The sequence below is a fragment of the Podarcis liolepis genome, assembly GCF_965112155.1.
Source record: "Podarcis liolepis genome assembly, chromosome: 4".
NCBI lineage: Eukaryota > Metazoa > Chordata > Lepidosauria > Squamata > Lacertidae > Podarcis > Podarcis liolepis.
The window spans coordinates 59,921,700-59,936,716 of record NC_139558.1 but is presented as its reverse complement, the minus strand read 5'-3'; the positions used below and the strand labels follow the sequence as shown (position 1 = coordinate 59,936,716).

General features: G+C 39.2%; 1 protein-coding gene and 1 long non-coding RNA gene across 7 annotated transcripts in view; one reads left to right on the top strand and one right to left on the bottom strand.

Moving 5' to 3' along the window:
- The window catches only part of USP25 (ubiquitin specific peptidase 25), a 94,478-nt gene that overhangs the window by 46,113 nt on the left and 33,348 nt on the right, over positions 1-15,017 (top strand). For all 6 annotated transcript variants that reach the window (XM_083500688.1, XM_083500693.1, XM_083500689.1 and 3 more), the window contains 3 exons: positions 8,018-8,095; positions 10,463-10,607; positions 12,880-13,003. In XM_083500688.1, coding sequence (XP_083356814.1) covers positions 8,018-8,095; positions 10,463-10,607; positions 12,880-13,003 — 347 coding nt within the window. The remainder of the gene's footprint in view (positions 1-8,017; positions 8,096-10,462; positions 10,608-12,879; positions 13,004-15,017) is intronic.
- On the bottom strand, positions 3,251-8,074 carry LOC310705851. The gene is made up of 2 exons (XR_014525494.1): positions 4,699-8,074; positions 3,251-3,469 (listed from the first exon to the last, which is right to left on the bottom strand). It is a non-coding gene; the product is annotated as an uncharacterized lncRNA (long non-coding RNA).

Below are 15,017 nucleotides of genomic sequence, written 5' to 3'. Positions count from 1 at the left end.
ATCCCTGATCACCTTCTTTGGTGATCACTCATAGCCGGGTAAGATTGTCTTCCATGAACACTGTCTTAACAGTGAATCGTAAGTGACTGTGGAGGCCAGTTCAGGATCCACATGTCCTTCCACAGTGGAGACATAGGTTTCTGGGCAGGAGTTGATCATGGTGAGGGCTTGCCAAACGTACCTTCCTCTTAGTACGTTTATCCCTTTCGTTCTGAGTCCGAGCGTCTTCAAATCCCATGTTCCTTGATGTTATCTGGGATTCAAAAGCAGGGAATCAAAAGCAGGCACAAAAGGAAAAATCCCGCTTAATAGATACTTGAAGGGCTTGAGTGTTCATTTTGTGCCTTGGTTTCCTTCCTTGAAGCCTGCATTGAGGTATACTCTTGAAAACCTTTGTGGAACGTGATCTGTGACAGATCAGTGATCTGTCCAGCAGTCTTTGACACTTGTCATAGCTCTGGTAAAGAGCACATCATGGCGATCTTCTGCTTGGACAATTACATAATCTAAGAGACGCCAGTGGTTCTGATGCACAGACTGAGGGTGCCTCCATGATGTTTTAAATTAATATTTTTGTTGAAAGAGTGTGTTGGTAATAACAAGGTTGTGCACTGCACATATAGTCAGAAGTAAGATTCCGTTCTGGTTGCTGTTGCCAATTCCTTCTTTCTCAATACTCCCAGGCCACAGATTAAAATCACCCAGTAGATTAATTTTACCTTCCTCATGTGTCTCTGATAGGATGGCATCCAGCTTTTCAGGATGACCGGTTTGGATCCTAAATAGGACTGCTCAGTCACGGATACAGCTGCTGTGCTACTCAGCTGCCTCATTCCTTGAGTCAGAATGACTGAATCTGTATCCACCACCCATGTGAAGGTCCATGACTAGGGGCTTCTAGATTTCATGGAACTGCCCCCGTTACCATTTGTCGATTGTCATGGGACTTTTTTGGATTTGGGTTTAGGATGGGTTTTTGGAAGATGCCTGTTGGTTTTATGCATGTAGATCACTGCACAGTCTTCACATTAAGGCTCTATTCTGATGGCACGAGTATCATGATGACCAGTAGATTCTTATCATGGAGAGGGGTTCACCAGTAAATTTGCTGAATGAATTTAGGTAGGCTACCAGCACTCAGTCTCAGCCTGACTGTTTGGCCGAGTGCGCAGAGAATGTCTCTGAAGCACTTTAAGCCAGGAAAAATACTATTTAAACCCTAAAGATTATGATATACTCCGAACATTATTTTAAAGTGTTGATAACAATGAGAATGATTTAGGCCTAATTCACAATGTCATGCTAGTAAGCCATCTTTTAAAACAAACTATGGTTTAATGTGAATAAGTAGTGTGCTGGTGCCTGCTGCTCAAATGTTCCTGTGCTGTTCCTCCACTTCTACCGCTGTCGTACCACAAGTAAAACAAGCCAAGTCTGGCTTGTTCCATTGTCCAAACCTAGCAGGGTAAGTGGCGCTGGTGGTGGGGTGATATTTTAATTTTAAATCGGTTTGGTGAATACACGGTTTAAAAAATCATGTTTAATTTAATTTTTGTTCTTGAACTCTCCATAATAAATAAACCATAGTTATTTTACTGTAATGGAAAAGTTGTGTCAGCATCCCACACAGCCTTGGTGTAGTACATATTGTAGATTTTCAAGATATATTTCATTATCTATTCTGCATAGTCTAAAATAGCCCTGCAGTGTTGGTGAGCGAAGTGAAATAAAATGTGGATGGGTCTCTCTCTCTCTCTCTCTCTCTCTCTCTCTCTCTCTCACACACACACACACACGGCTTGCTCTTTATCTCACAGTTGTGCATTTCTTTGTTGTTAGTTGTAAAGGGTTAGTCACACAGCTCCAGAAAAACATGCTTACTAAAAGTGTTTTAAAAATAAATTCATCTCTAAATCCGCAAATATTTTGGAATCTGGGGAATCAAAGATAAGTTGAGCACAGGTCTTGAATTAAATCACCCTGCTTTGTATATTAAAACATTAGGTTTGTTAATAGAAATATTACATTTGTAAGCAGTTTAAAATCTGCAGCCCACCCTGAACTGGTCTCTTGCTTTCAAGAAATTAATTTTGATTAATGTAGGGTTAGTATTCTGTATCACTTGTGTTGGGTCGTTATATGCTGAGAAGGGATTGCCTCCCCATCTGCACACTTCCTGCATTTCGGTGTGTACTTTGACGTGATCAGGTTGTGAGGTTACCCTTGCCTGTTTACATGTGTAAAGAACAAGAAAAGGAGAACAAAAGACAAGATGCTTCCTTTTTTCTTTTGTATTTGTTTACACGTGTGGAACTCACCAGAAGCATGGAATTACAAATGTACAACATGTAAATGATAGTCTTGCCTTCCAGTATGGTGAGCCGCTAGAGACATATCTACAGGTAGAGAGCCAGCATGGTTAGAGTGTTGGACAAGGACCTGGGAGACAACAGTCAGACATGAAGCTTACTGGGTGACTTGGGCCAAGCTCTGCCTCTTGGCCTAACCTACCTCACAGGGCTGTTGTGAGGATAAAATTTTGGAGGGGAGAACCATGTATACCACCGTGAGCTCTTTGGAGGAAAAGTGGAATATAAATGTAACAAATAATTGAAAAAACAGGTCCATAGATTTAAAGGCTGTCCTAGCAGCCACATATTTCATTACTCTGTATTTCACTACTGTTTTGGGTCTTGAATAATAAGGAACTGCAACTCCCTTTCACTGGCAAGTAGAGGAATATGTGGATGGCTCCTTTCAAATCATTGGGCATTGGATACGTGTTTTGCCACTACACTGCACACTTTCCCATTATAGTAAGATAACTGTAGCTTAATCTTGGGGTCATTTTGCCCATGCAAAAAACTGCTGATATCTGTATTCCATTTAACTCTTAAAGTGGCTTTTGGAGGTGTACGGACATTGAAAATTGGATTCACCAAGATTAGTTTAATGAGGTGATTAAAGCAGTTAAACTCTGTTTTGGTTAACAAGAGATAAACAAAAGGTGTTTGTCAGTGAGCTGAGACTATTCTATATACTAAGGTTCAAAAGGGCTTCTTGTATAACAAAGAATACCAACAATTCTTCACATTTTACATGTCAATACAGTTTAAATTATATGTATTAAAATCTACATATAGAAACATGCTTACTAATTCACAAACTAAGTACACATGTTCAGAGTGCATGGGAAATTGGTTTTTATAGATAAAGTTTATAATTTGGTCCAAATTTAATACTACAGGCAACAGTTCCTGACCCCCGCATGTGTCGGTGGGGTGCATGAAAGCCCATGCCACCCCATTATGGCCCTGCCCCGACCCCGTTCTGCTATCCATTTTGGACCTGTTCTTTTGGGTCCAAAAGGACCTGCACATCAGCAGTCACACCTGAATTGTACTCACCTGTAACGGTCACTGCTTGTAATAGTATACTGACTAGCATCCATATTGAATTTGTCTTAATCCTATTGCTTCATATTCTTCAAATGCTTTACCATGTATCTGCCTGACAATACTGATTCTTAAAGTGATTCTATGAAAAAAGTACAAATTAATAATGTTTGGTCACTTTACTGTATATTTTTATTGGCTTGTAAAATTCATAGTGAGGAATATAATCATTTTGGCAAGAATGCTGTGATATCCTCCAACCCTAGCAATTTGAAAAGAAATGGCCGAGTGTGAACGACACTAATCTTTACAATTCTGTAGATAGGCAAATAGTATTGCATTCTATAATTTTATTTGCATGTCAGACTAGGTTGCCCAAGAGAGTGAAATTTTACATAAGCCTTGTAATGCCAGAATTGTTCACTGTTCACTCAGTGTCCTGCTGTAACATGGGATATGTCATCTTATTTCAAATTGTATAAATCTGAATTGCTCTTATGGTAGATTAGTCTCTCTGCTAGAGTTGTCATTCAGCAGTTAAAGATGGAATTTGGCAGTGTTTGATGTGAACAAGATTTTATATGCAGGTAACTAAAATACAACATGAATACTGCAGTAGTGTGACTGCTTGATATAGGTTCATTAGAAGCATTGTTGACTTGAGGATGGTTGTTGTCAGAATTGTAGAAATGTTTTCAGTCGGTTAAAATATTTGGCAGCATTCAAATGTGTGACTGGAAATGCCCTTCCACACAAACAAGGCAAATTGCCATGTATTCTGGTGATTTCCCCATCTGACTGCAGGCAATCCAGGTGTTCCACATCTTAGATTTATATCTTATATTTATATTATATATGCCTAAGTGTACGTGTAGAACTTTACATTTGTCCCTACTGAAATTCATTTTCTTAGTTTTGGCCCAGTTCTCCAATCTTTTAAGGTTATCTTGAATTCCAGTTCTGTCTTCAGTGGCTTTGGCTATTCCTCCGAGTTTGGTGTCCTCTGCAAATTTGATGAGCACCCCCTCAATACCTTCATCCAAATGATTATAAAGATGTTGAACAACAGGTCCAGGACATAACCCCGTGGCACCCCTCTTGTCATTCCCCCTCCCCCAGGATGACAAGGAACCATTAATGAGCACTTTTGGGGTTCAGTCAGTCAACCAGCTACAAATCCCCCTAACAGTTACCTCATACAGTCTGCATTTTACCAGCTTCTTCTCAAGAATATCCTGGGGGACTTTGTCAAAAGCCTTACTGAAATCAAGATACACTATGTCCACAGCATTCCCCGATCCACCAAGTTTGTAACTGTATTAAAAAAGAAATGAGATTTGTCTGGCATGACTTGTTTTTGAGAAACCTATGCTGGGTCTTAGTAATCACAGCATTCTTTTCTAAGTGCTCACAGGTGCTTAAGCAACTCCTGTAAAGCCCCATATCTTGAGAGCTTTGTGTTCCACGTAGTATTTCTGAATGTTTGCATGTTAGGGCAGGAATTGTATTTAGATTGACATGTTGTATAGTCATTACTGTAGAAATTGTTATAATTCCTATAATCTCAACAAGAAGAAAACAGCAAATTGCTAACCAGATATTTAAAAAGTACTGAAAAGGTTTGTGCTGATATACTTTAAATCATGGCGTAATAGTTGCAATAATGAAATTTATGTACCCGTGAAAGCTTATATTGTCATTAATAATAAATAATGACATTTGTTTAATCCAAGAAAATGTATATACATTTAAATAAATAAGCATGTTAAGGGCCATGGTACAACAAACTAAAAGCCTATAGAATGCAACATCCTGTTTCTCACAGTTCTCAGCCAGGAGCCTCCAGCAGGACATGAGCACAGTTGCACTCTTCTGCTATTCCCCAGAAGTTGGTGTTCTGTCTGTTTTCAGAACCTGAACATATTGTAATGTTTTCTGTCACTTCTCTGACCCTGCTTCATGCTGCGTCCAAATGAAAATAGTTAGCATCTAATGATTCTCTTTTGGCAGCCTATGTGGGAACATTGGTGATTCTCCAGTTCTGAAGGGATAAATGTCCACTTAACACAGTTGACATCCACAGTCTGGGGTTTTGGCAGCCGAAAGTACAGAATGGGAATTAGCTTGGAAAAGTAAACGCCATAGGGCACCCTCATGCTGTGTTGGCACTTTACCTGGCTATTTTTATTTATCAGTTCAGATGCTGATTAGTATCGCCTTTGCATAAAGTGCACCCTTTAATATATTATGTTAAAAAGGGAGAAATTGGATTTCTATTGTATGCTAAGGCTTGATGGGGGGGGGGGGGATGTAAATCTGTAAGCTAGATGTAAAGCCGTAAAAGTGGGGAAGCTGTAGAGTTCATGCCAGGTACTTCATAACTTTGTTTATGCAAGCCTGGATGCTGGGAAATTCTTTACTAACAATTAGTTCCTGAGGAACTAATAATTTAAACAAGGCACAGGAAGCAGTTACGTACACAGCAAACAGAAGTAACTGTGACATGAAGCGCATAAACAAGACATCACAATGACACTTTGAGGGCTTTTAATGTATGCCTTTGTTTCTGATTCCATAATGATTGAGTAGCCTTAAACAGATAACACTGCTCATTTCCCAAACAGTACAAAATAAGGTCAGGGAAAAGGACAGTTCTTCTTAAAAGATAAAAGGCTTGTTTGTTTATAATACATGCACACATTGCCACCATAAGTCACAGACCTCTCCCACTGCAAAAGGTGTGAAATGGAGCTGTCAGATTCTAAGTTTGTATGGTCAGCAGCCATGGTAGTAGCATGGCAGTAGGTTTTAAGCATTACCTTATCTAAGCACTTAAGCCAGGTTCCATAGAGTCATGCAACTGCTTCTCTGAGCCCAAGGAGACAGTAAGCTTTTTATTTTACTTTTATTTTTAACAGCAGCCCCCTTTCCTGCAGAGGAAAACTGCTTTTGAGATTGATGGGATTTCTACTAAATGAAAAAACCTAAAAATCCCACTTGCTTGTCTGCAATCCGTTGTGTGACCTGAAGCAACTCTTGGGATCTGGACTTAGATTGTAGCTAAGCCCTGCTATTATGTTAGTGAACTTCTTCTTTGCTGGTTATGCTGTGGCCAGATAAGCTTTGGGTAAGAGCCTAACACTGAGTACTTCATATAATTCCTTAAGTGTACTTGTGTAAGGGACTGCCCTCTCCCTGAAGAACTATAATAAATTTTGCACACATATTCGTACTTTGTTATCTGGTGACATCAGCAGTGATTTTTGACAGGTTCAGCTCATGAGGTTTTAAAATACAGTATAAAATTGCAGGCACTAAAGCCAGTAGGATAGATTTTTTAAAAACTAAGTTTTCAGTGTTTCCATATCAGCCTTCCTTTTGTGCTGACATATTATGCAGTCGCTGTTTTAGGCACATGGATAGTGGAAATATTGTATTTCCTATAACAGTGTCCAAAACCATTGTGTGTGTTGGTACTTCTATACTGTCCACATCACTGTTTTACAACTTGCAGCTTGTATTTTATTAATGCAACATTTTTCAAAGGTATTTTTTTATCAGTACCTGTGTATTGCCATCTGATCAGTTCAGCGTGCTCAGTGCCACTGTTTATGCATTCTGTGAAGCTAAAGGGCACTGTGCTTCACAACTTTTAGGTGTGGGGTTCCTTTTAATGTTGTGAGCCATCCTGAACATTGCTTTTATGTTGGAAAGGTGGTATATGGTCTTGAATAACCGCTGCAACCCCAGAGTCATTCGCGACTACACTTAACTGTCAGGGGTCCCTTTACCTTTAACCTTATATGGATAGTTTTTCTTTTTCTTGCAAGGAATATGCCAATACGATTTGATATTATTTTATTTACTGTCTTATGTCATGTTTAAAATTGAAATATATGAACCAAAATTAAAGCTCCTATTTGTTTGCTTGTTTTTACAATTACTTTCCAGGGCTGTTTCATGAGATTTCCTAGTTACTTGACAATACCAGTTCATTTTTAGATGGTTGCCTATGATATTAAAATACATGACATACTTGACATATGTAGTTAGACTGGGGGTACCAACTACCCCCAGTGCTGTTTGCCTTCTAATTCCCATCAGCCAGCATGACAAATAGCCAGGGTCTAGGAATGTTGGGAGCTGCAGTTGAACAGTGCTTGGAAAGCACCATATTAGCTATTTCTGAGTTAGATTCTATACAATATATATTTATGGGCAGTGATACTTAAATAAGAGCATTCTGTATTGCAGTATTTAAAATATTGAGATCCCGAGATAACAATGATTGCCTTTATGGGCTTAGCCCATGCTTTCACAGTAGTACACTGTGCGGTATTTTTGTATTTAGGGCACTATTTTATGCTTTGAAGGCTCACTTTCTAATATGGTATAATGACATGGGAAGATTGAATTGAACCCCTTTCTGTCCCCTAATTCTTTAGCTCTCACAGAAGTATTTTCTTTCATCTTAAGCAAATACGTGTTCTCCAGGTTCTCCCGTAATACATGGTTTCACATACAAATAGAAATATCATCACAAATCTTCTCTTTCCACAAGCTGAAAGGGTTTTTTTTGCCATAATTTGTCTTCGGTGTTTGACCAGCTTTTTATTTTTCAGCACCAGCAGACATTTCTGAATCAGCTAAGAGAGATCACTGGCATCAATGACACCCAAGTACTGCAGCAAGCCTTGAAGGTATGGTGGTTTTCAAATATAATTCTGTGTTTATATCTCTCTGCATCTAAATAAGGTTCCTTCTGATGGACAGAAAGTTTTTGCTTCCTTCAGTGAGGTGAGGAATTCAGATAATGTAAAGTATGGCAAAGGCTGGTTTAAAAAACACCTTCCTTTTGTATCTTACCTTTGTTTTTGTTTTTTCATCTGGTCAATGCCTATAGGTACTAGAAATATAGGCATTCACCAGCTATAGTCTGCCTTAGTTTCAGCAAGGTGGTGGCCTTTTGTACCATCAGACCATACCCTGGGGACTAGGAAATATAAGGGCCTTCCGAAATGGTTTTTGTAAATAATGCTGCTGATGAAAACATGCTTGTAAAATACTTTATCTAACTAAGAAATACTGTGTATATGGAGCAGCTCTACCTCTCTTTCAAATCAGAACCAGTGAAGGCAGTGAAGGTCCTGTGTGAGTGCCTGGAGGCGGTTGGAGGATGGATGGCGGCTAACAGATTGAGGTTGAATCCTGACAAGACAGAAGTACTGTTTTTGGGGGACAGGGGGCTGGCTGGTGTGGAGGACTCCCTGGTCCTGAATAGGGTAACTGTGCCCCTGAAGGACCAGGTGTGTAGCCTGGGAGTCATTTTGGACTCACAGCTGTCCATGGAGGCGCAGGTCAATTCTGTATCCAGGGCAGCTGTCTACCAACTCCACCTGGTACGCAGGCTGAGACCCTACCTGCCCGCGGACTGTCTCGCCAGAGTGGTGCATGCTCTAGTTATCTCCCGCTTGGACTACTGCAATGCGTTCTACATGGGGCTACCTTTGAAGGTGACTCGGAAACTACAGCTAATCCAGAATGCGGCAGCTAGACTGGTGACTGGGGGCGGCCGCCGAGACGACATAACACCGGTCTTGAAAGACCTACATTGGCTCCCAGTACGTTTCCGAGCACAATTCAAAGTGCTGGTGTTGACCTTTAAAGCCCTAAACGGCCTCGGCCCAGTATACCTGAAGGAGCGTCTCCACCCCCATCGTTCTGCCCGGACGCTGAGTCCAGCGCCGAGGGCCTTCTGGCGGTTCCCTCATTGTGAGAAGCAAAGCTACAGGGAACCAGGCAGAGGGCCTTTTCGGTAGTGGCGCCCGCCCTGTGGAACGCCCTCCCATCAGATGTCAAAACGATAAACAACTACCTGAAATTCAGAAGACATCTTAAGGCAGCCCTGTTCAGGGAAGTTTTTAATGTATGATATTTTAGTGTTTTTTTGTTTCTATGGAAGCCGCCCAGAGTGGCTGGGGAAACCCAGCCAGATGGGCGGGGTACAAATAATAAATTATTATTATTATTATTATTATTATTATTATTATTATTATTATTATTATTATTATTTATTTTATTATTATTATACCATGCTGAAAACCTTTCTGACATCTGTCTGAGATGCTGACCTTTGACTCCATGTTGCCAGTTCACCAATGCATAATGCAGGCAAGAAAAGATCTCTTTGGTTAAGGTTCCACCTGCACAAGACCCTGCTGTCTCTTGCTGTTCAGTTGGGGAAAGTATCTTTTATTACAGTCTCTACTAAACTTTAGAGCAGGGAAAAGGCGTGTCTCAGAACCACATAGATGGACACAAAATCTTACCAGCTTTCTCTGTTCTTTTCAGCTTTTATCAATTGTAAGCTGTTTTACTCTTAGATTTGCTACTTGGGAATGTGTATAACAGAAAAGTGGATTCATCTCAAAATATTTTAAGCCAAATATGTAAAAGAAAGTATGGCCTTCTTTCAGAAATAGCAATCTTGTAGGACTTTTTGTTCTGCTAGTTCACCAAATGCTTGTAGTATGGCATGTATACTTTGAGTTTTTGCCTTAGTGTTATCAAATTATCCTCTGGGCTGGCAAAATATTATTAATTCCAAGTCATCAGAATAAATTTTAAGCAACTGGTTTATTGGAAGACATGGGTGTGTGTCAACATTCTTAGGCACCTGCATCAGACATCATTTGATGACTAGAATTTTTCTACTCTGCTTAACTGATTGCTTATTTCAACTATTTTTTTTAATTTTAAATTCTTCTTGGAAGAACTAAACACTATGAGTATCATCCAACAAGAAGTCAAGCACTTTTAATTTCTGTTGGTTTTCCAGTCGTAGAGAGTTCTTTTGCTGAAACTAGTGGGACTGTACACAAATCTATCACCTTCTTTAGTGCGACTTAATTTACGTGTAAATAATTTTATGGTAAGTTTCTAATCATGAAATTGTATGCATTGTGTGCAGGTGTAAAGTAATTTGGGTTAGTCTTGGAAGCTAGCTCTGCCCTAATTTGTTGGTTATAAGATGGCATACCAATATGTTTATTCTGTTACATTTAAAGGATAGCAATGGGAATTTGGAGTTAGCTGTTGCTTTCCTTACTGCAAAGAATGCTAAGATTCCTCAGCAGGAAGAGACAACGTACTATCAAACAGCACTTTCTGGCAATGACAGATACATCAGCGTAGGCAGCCAAGCAGATACAAGTAAGTGCATTTTTTTCTGTGTTACTGAAGTACCAACCATCTAAATGCTTGGTCAGAAGATCTTGTTGTCACTCCAAGTCTGATATTTTATATTAAGTGTTTCCTTTATGCCTATAGATCTTGGAGGTTTTGGTTAAAGTGATTTATTTTTCAAGAAGTTTGTCTTTATTGAAAATCCAATAATACAGTAATATAACAGAAAATGAAAGGGAAACCATGAGGGTACATCTAGTGCACTTAGCTTTCACCATTTGTGTCTGAAAAACAACATTAATATCTGGTAATTGCGATTTTACTGCCCTGGAAAATTGCTGTCTATACCTCCATCTGCATACTTTAATTAGAAATTCCTCCAAATGGGTAATTACTTCAAAATATGAAGCAAAAAAATAATACTCTGATTAGTGAAGCTTAACAGTAAAATATCAATCCATATCAAAAAAGCCATGTGATAACTATTTGTGTTTGGAATCCATATGTCCCAGTGCAAGCACATTTAACTTGAGAAGTGTTACAGAATCCCAGAAAACTCACAATTTGGCCAAATAACAGCGCATAGATTTGAAATTAAAAGTGAATATATTTTATGATTAACAAAGTATGTAGTGTTGAGTAAGACTAGTGTAACAGTAAATAAGTCTGACCTGTAACATTCATATTTAATGCTAAGTAAACTTGAAGCACCTCACACTATAGATTTCTAAGCATTACACCCAACCCTTTTGTTAATCTAGACTTGCATTTCATTTTTGTGTTCTGTCATGATTGTGACAGGTGTGAGAACTCTGGATGCTTTTTTTCCTATTAGTTGGCAGAAAAACTTGCTGTTCAGGAACAAGGAAAGGGAAAAGTGTATAAGCTTTGGGAAAGCCAATAGAGTTTGTCCTTGGCACATTTTGAAGTTTCTCCATGTTTAACAATGGATAGTGTTGTCTGATTTGTAATGATAGCATTCTTGTTAAAATAAAGGAAATGAAAGACTTATTTCCTTGGAACACACCTAGGAGAGAATCAGACAAGCTTCAAACAGTGTGATGGCAGCTGTTTAAAGCTACCTTGTTTTCCATCTCTAAATACAGGAAGCATTCTGTGTGGAAAGCTTATGGTCTGCAGCATCTAGGGTTTTTTTTTTAGCAAACTAACCAATAGCACATACTTTTTGAGCAGTTTCGTGGCATGACACTGTTCAGATCACCAGAACCTGCAGATGACTGGCTTTCCTATGTTAACCACCTTGACCTTTACTGACCACTGTATAATATGATCTAGTCATACATGCATATCCCAACTTATTAGACCAAGATATGCATGAGCTTTGCATCTGCACGTTACATCCCGGTACTGTCCCCTTCCTTCCTTGAGTACTGCAGCGAAAGAGTTTATAGGATAATAAGCTAAAGTTTCCCATTATTTCCAAACCACAAATCTATAGTTACCAGGTTCTGAACAAACCTGGTAGTTTGAAATGAGTTTCAGGTAACAAGCTGAGCTGCAGCCCAAATTGGATTGATTACCTGGTAAGATTTTTTCATATACCAATTTTTCGCTCAATAAGAGGCACTTTTCCTCTCCTAAAAAGTAAGGGGAAATGTGTGTTTGTCTTATGGAGCGAATGCAGGCTCCAGTGCTTCAGCGAAAGCAACACGAAGCCTCCGGAGTGCAGTGGGAGCTCCCGCTGCACTCCGGAGGCTTCGTGTTGCTTTCGCTGAAGCCAGGAGAGCAAGAGGCATCAGTGTGCACCGATCCCTCTTGCTCTCCTGGCTTCTCTTCGCTGGAGAGGCTCTATGCAGCTTTCCCTCTCTGCGCACCGCCCCTTCAGCGAAGCGGGAGGAGAAATGGAAGGGGCTCCGCTTCTCCTGCCGCTTCGCTGAAGGGGCGCTGCGCAGAGAGGGAGAGAATATTTTTTTTCTTGTTCTCCTCCTCTAAAACTAGGTGTGTCTTATGGTCGGGTGTGTCTTATAGAGCGAAAAATGTGGTACATGTCAGAAATATTATTTCACTGGTAGTATTGGTTGTATTGGATAATCATCTGAAGTTTCACAAGCCATAGTTTATGAAGTTGTGGCCACATGCTCCTCCTCTGCCCCCCCCCCTTTTCCTTTCTTCCATTCTGTACTGGTTTTCCTTGTGGAGATCCTGGCTTGGATTGTCAGGGACATTAAACCCAAATTCCCCCAAGCCTGTACCATTGTTCTGAAACTAGCACAAGATAAGTTGATGCTTTTCATTCTGTTGCATTTTTAATTTTGAGAAATGCAGTTTTGCCTTTCAGATGTGATTGATCTCACAGGAGATGATAAAGATGATCTTCAGAGAGCAATTGCTCTCAGTTTGGAGGAATCTAACAGGGCATTCAGGGAGACTGGCATAACAGATGAGGAACAGGCCATTAGCAGGTAAGCAAATAAGAATCAAATATTGGTTTTCTTTATGAATGATAGTTTCTTTGTTGCAGTGTGCTCTAGATACTAAAAATCACTCTCCATACGTGTGAATCTGTTAGAGCTACCTATTTTTGTAATTCTTCAGAGAAGCGTTTGTGAAGGTGAATTTGACATTAAACTTTATCTGAGATATTTCAGTATTAAAATTTATTATGGCTCTGTGTGTGACAGCCACATCCAGCAATTGGCTGTCTAGGAACTGGTTGCTGCTGCAAGCTTCCACTTAAAGTAGAATTACTGTCTTCAGAATTAGTATACCATAGGCTCTGAGGCCCACTGAAACATGTGGAATTATTTATAATGCTTGTAATATATTGAGGGGCACAAGCAATGTATCTTTCAATCAGGGATGCCTAACTTTTAACCTTCCAGCTATTGCACCATGCTGGCTGATAAGAGTTGCAGTTAAGCAACATCTGGAGTGGTTCTGTTTTCTTCCCCTACCTCCATACCTCTGTGCCCTTAAAAGACACACCCATTGATTCTGTCCAATGCTCCATATTTTGCATGGTTTCATATTGTGATTAAAATTGGAATTGGACAAATTCCAGCACTATCAATGACCAATACCTAAATAACATCTCCCGTGTTCAGAGGCAGTATGCCACTGTGGGCTAGTTGCTTGAGACAAAAGCATGTAGGGGCTGCTGCCTTAATTCCCTGCTGGCAGACCTTCTTGAAGCATCTGTTTTACTATCATGGGAAACAGGATGCTGGATTAGATGAACATCTGGTCTGGATGTCAACATCAATTAGCCTTTGGTGCCTATAAAGAATAAATAGCTAAAACAAACATATAAACATTGAAATGATGACATTAATAACATTAAAACTTATAATAAAACATTTCTAGTAGCCAAATGCCAGTCAGGTATTGGTCCTACAAATTTGCAGAGTATCATTGTTGCTATATTGAACAACAAAGCAACGTGTGTGAAATTTTCATGTCTTTGAATATTATATACACAAAGTTCCTGACATAACTTACTGTTACTTTTGCCGTGATGTGCATGTTGTCTGCTTATGTTTGTTATTTCTGGATGTCCTTTATATCTTCGTTCCAAGTGAGTCCTTCAACTAGGACTTGCCTTGTCTTGGGATTTTAAAGTATGCTTCCTGAGTGCTCATGTGTACCTCTTGGGAATTCCATTGTCTATTTTCTTAATGGACACTAGATGGTATTCTAGAGAAGAAGTAAGTTCTATGAAAAGGAACGTAGGGTTTGGAAAATTCATCTTGCAACTATATGTTATGGTAATCCTATGGTAGGGAGCTATGTGCTAGTTTTAAAGTCAAAGTAAACCAGGTTGTCACCATCACATTTTATAGTTTTATTTATTTTATAAAATATATATGCAACTTGTATGTAAAAATGGAAAAATCCTCACAGCAGTTTACAAAGCAGTGATGGTATCTCCTTATAACACAATTTTCCTTCATGATTCCTTATTAGAGAAGGTTTAATTCAAGCTTTATAACATGGAGATTGGTCTAAATATTGTAGAAATACAATGTTTTGGTTCAAATAAAAAATGGTTTTTTAAATATACTTGAATACTTTCATTTTTCAAAAAAGAGAGGTGGTAGTTGTATTAAGCCTATATGCCACTAGATAGCAACTTTAACAAGAAAGTCTTATTGCAGCTTAAAGGCCAACAAAATTATTATTTCCTAAGGGCCTCATTCACCCTTGGCTAACCTTCCAGGGGCCACTTGATAGCAGCGGGTTTGGCCAACCCACATTCTTACAAACAGAACACATGCATGCAGATCAGATGATGTATAGAAATTTAATTAATAATAAATAAATAAACAAAATTGCTTAATATAAGCCCAGTTGCATAATCATTATCTGTTGGAAAAATCTGTACTGATGTATCCTAAGTTTCTGAGCTGTTGTGTTTCCCGTTATGACATGATCTTGATCTATTGTTGCTTACTTTCCATTTTCTCATTATTTCCATTG